Below are 6,476 nucleotides of genomic sequence, written 5' to 3' on the forward strand. Positions count from 1 at the left end.
TTTATCTTTTCTATATGTTTTTTTTACACGAGGTGCTTTGTATGAATTGTTTATTTCAATTTTTCGACCAAAATTATAATCGTTCGTTTCCAACGTCTTTCTCACTGACTGTGTGAAAAGTTCTTTTAAGATGTGATACTTAGACTTTAAGCTGATTTTTACTTAATTCGAATAAAGTAGAAATAAAAACGTAATATTCAACATTTATTCCAATACTCTCATGTTAAAAAATAAAAATATTATAAAAATCTAAAATTGTATTCACGTTGATCTACGAAAATTTAATGTATATTTTGTCTATACTAATAAAGCTTGTTGTTTGAATATTTGGTTTTCTTCTGAGCTTTTCTTTCGGATGTGGAGATGCAGACTTCGCACCTAGAAATATACATATTGCACTACATTGAAAATTAGTACATACTTTGGAATTGTTTCGCTTCAACTGCTACGAGCTTAGATTTGTATGTATGAATGACCTAAATTAATAAACAAGAATTTATGGCAACCGAGATAAGAGAAAGGTTTTGTCGATTTTTTTTTCTTTAAAATTTGTCGAATAAATACTAATTCGAACGTATTTTAATGGAGAATATTGCATTCGTTACTAAAATTCTTACATCAAGTGAAATCTACACAGATTTTGCGAGTCGATATAATATTCTTAGTATGCGAGTTCTTTATTTACCTTAAGGGCTGAGACAAGTAAAATGACTTATCTGGATTGCAGTGTCCACGAACTTGTCTGTTGTCCCAAGTCACCGAATCCATTCGCCATTCAGGTGGTACTACCGGTATTTGAAGTTTTGCTAACGCCATCTATCAATTTTAGGAAACTAATTAACAAAAACGTTTGTACGCTAAAATACAAACCTAATGGGTCTGTATACTTTAATATTAAACATGTCTTTTGTAAATGAGTTATGTGGCTTAGAAGTTAGTCTATAATCTTCCAGAGTGATTCTAAAGAGGTGACGAACATGCCTCCATTATATATCGATGGTGCACTAAAGGTAATGATACAATACTTTGGGCATTTTGACACCTCTTCTATAAGGAAGTTGCTGACGGTGAGCGGATCATTGCATTGGTCTGTATGTGCCTACACGGTAAAAACACTGTGTGTACATCACTAAAAATGTACCAATTAATATTTAGGACAACATTGTAAATAACACAATAATAACCATATGGGCTTATGTGTGGAAATTGTGTTTTATACATTTATATAAACCTATTTCGTTATGGTATATATATATACCTAGTCCAGCCATAAGTACAGTGATACGGTCTTGGATCATGTTGTGAAACCTCTCAGCAATAGGTACACTTTTTAAAGATATACTGTGAACTTGCCAGCAGGATTCTGCCTTCGTCCACAAGGCACAAACTACCCAAGCCTGGCTAGAAAACAATGTTCCAGACTTTATAAGAGCTGAAGACTGGCCCTCATCTAGCATAGACCTCAACCCTTTAGACTTCAAATTATAGTCAGTTTTAGAGGACAAGAGCTGCTGTAAACGATACGACATTGAGTCTCTTAAAAATGCTTTGGAGCAAGCAGAAAACAATGCGTGAATCCATAAATACATGGCATATCTTTTTATTTTTTGCTGAGATTTTAATAACCATGTAGGAAACAATTTTAATAATATGTATTACAGTAATATGTAACAGAAGTTTTAACTGGACTAGGTATATAATATTTCAAGATTCTATTTTCTAATTTATTTAATGCAATCTTTCAATCGACACTCGTCTTTAAACTCACGTCTAAAATACTATTATTTCAGCAACTGACGATAAACATCAAACCTAAAACCGAACCTAACACTTGTTATTGCACTCATAGCATTTCTGATTGTTTTAAACAAATGTTTACCGGATTCGCCGGCGAGTATTTTCCGTCTAGCGATGCGCGATATCCTCCACCTGCTGTCGACACATCTGTTTGCATCACATTAACACTAGATTTATAGATGTCCTTTATGAGCAATTTGCGGACACTGGAAGGATCGGTTGCAATCGTAAAAATAAAATGCGCATTGTGAGGATCTCTCCTACTGGTGCCGACTTCCTGCCTTCCTTCAGATAAGTTAATTATTTGGTCTATACATCATTTTTTACGAAGCAAAAGAACTATATGTCGAAAAGTAAATGTCGTCCTGTGGATTTCTTTTATTTTTTTTCGTAATATGTCTAACAGACTCGATTCATACCTTTAGCTAGGAAGATCGATGTACCTACATTTATTATTTTGTATTTAGACTAAACTGCTAGGTTACTAATTACTAGCTCACTATTAGTAAAATTTCAATTATGCAGTTAAAAATAACAACAAAAAGACGATTTTTTTTATTTTTCTGACAAGTTTCGCTACTAAATAGGTCTTATTGAGATGATTTTGTAGTTATTAGTTATAAGTAAGTACCTAGAATCTTTAATATCATCCATACTTAGTGCAGGTGGCATTACGAGACGAGGCTGCGTCGCTTGAGCAAGAGTTAACCCCTTTTCCACAGGATTTTCCTGTAAAGATTACATTTAGTCTGGCTCCGATTAATTCATTTAATTCTGCATCAGATAAAAAATGAATTTAACGAAAATCCCTAAAGTCGATTATTCTTGGAAAAATATATTTTTTCCAGTCTTTTGATTGAAAAATAAATATAACCACTATAAACAGAAAGGTAAGCTTTGTTCGTTGATAAGTTGTATTGATAATATTATATTATGGTCAGACAGCACTACTAAAAATATCAAAAGTATGACGATTTTCTTTCCATTGAGAATTTTCCATAAACACATTCGTGCTGAGGTGTGGTAAAGATGGCACATTCTAGCCTAGCTAAGGCGTATCGCAATAGTTACAAATTAGAAAACATACAATGCCAGTGCTGTGGACTTTATGAGCATCTTTACGGATAATTTCCTTTTGGTTTGCAAATAATTCCGTAGGTAAATCGTGTTTCTTGTACTCGGTAAGAGTATGGATATTATTTAACGGTTTGTATGATGGTCTTGGATGCGATACTTTCTCTTGGTACAATGTTGGGGGATAATAATTGATTATTTCAGGTTGAAAATATGTCCTGTTTGTTGTTTCATAGTTGAATAACATATTATCGTAAAAGCAGATGTCAGGCATGTTGGTAAAAATAATCAAAATTAATATAAAAATACACTTTTAAAAAAAGGCAAAAAATCAACAAAAATTAAATAAGTCAAAATAGAAGATTACAGAACGTCAAACACTATAAAAAGACACATGTTTTGCGTTATTAACTAGATAGGTACAGAGTACTTATATAAATAGTTAAAATGTTAATAATAAATAATTACTTAAAATCAAGTAAGCTCTAATTTTTGACCCTGAATCCTTGACTATAAATGACCGTAACTATAAATATAGCCGGATTTGTTAAATCAAGTTTATCCTTCTTTCAGTCTTCTGTAGTAGTAATATGTAAGTTTCAAATCCTTGAACGACGTCGACTTCGAACTTTGAAGAAGGCGCTCGTGAACCATGGGGTCAGAAGAAAAACCATTTGTTCTAACACAGATTTCACTATTTACCAATTTAGGTCTCGAATTTGTCCTACTCTATAAGAGTAGGATTTTCTGATCGAACTCAAATCAGATAGATCATACCCAGAGTTTACCTTAAAATTGCTAAGAGACATTTAATAACTACGGCATAGTTTTTCGTTGAACCATTCTCACAAACAAATTTCTACTTGGTTCTTACTAGTAAGTGTAAATTTTTCAGATGTTGCAGAATTTGCAACACGTTACAGGTATTATATTAATTACAAAATAAAATGCGGTTAAAAGCTTATTTCATTTATGAGAATAAAGAACAAATTAAAAAATATAAATATAACTAAAAACTTAAAGAAATTATAACATGCAGAGTTATTGTGGATGGAATGTTGCAGCAGGGCTTTTTATTGTCCTTTATAAGCTTCATCTATTTCCCTCGCTTTATTTTTCGCAACTTGTCTCTATGGTCTTTAACCATTTTACTTTCGTCACAAGCTCGACACCTAAAAGAAATTTAAAGAATTAAAAAAAAATGGTTTTGTAAGTTATGGAGTCGGAACATACTGTACAATCCGAAGCTGAGGTAATAAACAGGGCATGTTTCATAATTAAATTATATCGTTCTTCTCGGTATAATTAACTACTTAATCTACCATTAGTCTAATTTGCGACGATTCTACCAGTAACTTTGTCTGCCATAATTTATATTGTTTTGTAAAATTATCTTAACATCGTAACGAAGGTTTTGAAATACTCGATTGAAACAAAATAAAATTACCCAGGCAAAGCATGTGACAGCCAGAAATCTCTACTGACGTCACAATAGCCCCTCAGTTGTCGTCCATCCCACGCAACGCTCTCCATTCGCCATTCCGGTGATACTAAAGGCGACTGAAGTTTCGGCAACACAATCTACGCATAACAAAAGTTTTCAATACAGTTTCAATTTAGCCCTGACCCATGTGTACGGAATCAAAGCTACAACGGAACTCCAGACGAAGCGCATTAAACAAAAGGACATATCCATCTGATCTAGGGAGACCTTAAAAAGCTCACTATCCGTACTCTAACTCTACCTTAACAGTGTCTTAAAGGTAATATTAAATTATTATATTATTTGAAGCATATTCAGATATCGTTCTACCGAAAATAAAGAGATTATAAAAGTTCATACAGGATTAGCAGGCGCAGGCAGGCCGGGAAAAGGTGCTCGTACATTAGTGTACGGAGCGACTGCCTCCCTTGTTGCGCGCGACATATCGCTCGTATACATGTCCGTACATAGTATATCACGTGCTCGCGAATCAGCAATGTCATCCATACTGACAGCTGGTGTCATCACCAGCCGTGGTCTAATTTTTTGGGCCATCTCTCTGTCAGTATCGATTGGTTTTTCCTGAAATAATATTGTACACTCCTTTCAAACTTAAAGGTTAAAATATAGTTAAGCCGCTGAAAATGATATCTAAGATCTGACGCACTAAGTTAATAAAAAATGTAAGACTACTCATGGTGCGAATCAAAATAATTTCTGTGTAGGCATAAAATTGACTATTTGTCTATTTAGTATTAAATTTTTTTTTGGTTTACTTACATAAGGCTGTTGGACCACGCCAGGTCTAGTTTGCAAAATGTCTTTAGGCTTTAGAAGTGCGTTAAAGGGTGGCATAGGCCCCTTCCATTCGGACAACGTATGCACATTTCTGTACGCTGGCTGGCCCCTCACATATCGGCTTTTTTTTGGCTGGTAAACCGTTTTAGGATATTCTCTAAAGGGAGCGATTTGGTAATCTGTTCGGTAAGTAGTTCCTTGATCGTAAAGCAAGGAATTTATCCTCTTCCTTGCATCTGGCATCTTTGGAACTATATAAAAACAATTGGTACAAAAACAAAATCTTCAGAGATCAGTTGGAAGTTGATTCAACTGATTAACATGATGTACATTTATGTCAAAATGGTACTGATGACAGTTTATAGATCTAGACTACTTAGGTGCATTAATGCTTATTTTAATGAAAGAGGTTTATACAACAAATTATTCAAATTTAATAAATTTATCATCGTACTTGCCTGTATCTAAATGTTATTTTGTATTTAGTTAGTTTCAATTATTAAGGTATTACAATAAGTATCATCGTCGAGAACAGAAATGACGTAAAGCTCATAATTCAACCCCGCGCGCTCGTAGTGTTACGTGTCGATTTAGCCTTAGCTGAACCCATTGCCCATTTGATCAACCAATATTTTACAGTAGGAATATTTCTTGGTATTCTGAGGAACGTAATTGTGACAGCAATACACAACGCTGGTGGTAAAGATCTTCCATCGAGTTATAGGTCTATAGCATTACTTTTCTATCTTCAAAAATGTAGAGAAATTAGTGAATATAACTTCTACTTAAATACTTGGAAATAACATACATAGAAAGACGGAGGATGTAGTTCTGCGACTTAAATATATCTTATCTTTTCGATTGTGGTAAAAAATTATCGCAGTATTCTTCTTAAAAATCGCGGTCATTTCCAGATTCAATCAAATAATTTTATTATGACCATAAGGAAAATCTACTAAATTGTATGGAATAAGTAAGATAACATTTTGTAATTTACTTACCTTAACATATATTAATTTGTTATATTAATATATTTTAAATACAGTTCACCCTATTCCCAAAAAGGCGACCGCTCGGAACCAACCACCTATCGTAATCACTTCTTTATTTTCCAAGATAATAGAATTATCAATAGGCAGCTCTTGCAATATCTGGAGGAGCACCAGCTAGTTAGTAATCGTCAGTATGGCTTTGGAATCACTTCCTATCTGACTCATAGGTGGGCCGAAGCTGTGAAAAGTAAGGGAGATGCATTGGTCGCTAGCTTGGATATTGCTAGTCTTCGATAGGGTTTGGCATAGGGGGCTTCTTTCGAAACTACCGT

The 6,476-nt window shown here is 33.9% G+C and overlaps 2 protein-coding genes across 2 annotated transcripts; both read right to left on the minus strand.

Annotated features, from left to right (window-relative positions):
- Positions 1-249: 249 nt before the first annotated feature.
- On the minus strand, positions 250-3,159 carry LOC123707977. The gene is made up of 5 exons (XM_045658364.1): positions 2,885-3,159; positions 2,429-2,526; positions 1,880-2,003; positions 686-816; positions 250-378 (listed from the first exon to the last, which is right to left on the minus strand). Exons 1-5 carry the CDS (start codon positions 3,143-3,145, stop codon positions 303-305), a joined length of 690 nt encoding a protein of 229 aa, XP_045514320.1. The 5' UTR covers positions 3,146-3,159; the 3' UTR covers positions 250-302.
- Positions 3,160-3,824: 665 nt separating this feature from the next.
- Positions 3,825-5,490, minus strand: LOC123708570. Its single transcript, XM_045659344.1, has 4 exons — positions 5,135-5,490; positions 4,715-4,936; positions 4,319-4,452; positions 3,825-4,043 (listed from the first exon to the last, which is right to left on the minus strand). The coding sequence occupies exons 1-4, from the start codon at positions 5,393-5,395 to the stop codon at positions 3,968-3,970; spliced, it is 693 nt and encodes a 230-aa protein (XP_045515300.1). The 5' UTR covers positions 5,396-5,490; the 3' UTR covers positions 3,825-3,967.
- Between the last annotated feature and the right edge of the window lie 986 nt (positions 5,491-6,476).

Source organism: Pieris brassicae, chromosome 4 (genome assembly GCF_905147105.1).
Source record: "Pieris brassicae chromosome 4, ilPieBrab1.1, whole genome shotgun sequence".
In the NCBI taxonomy this organism is placed as follows: Eukaryota; Metazoa; Arthropoda; class Insecta; order Lepidoptera; family Pieridae; genus Pieris; species Pieris brassicae.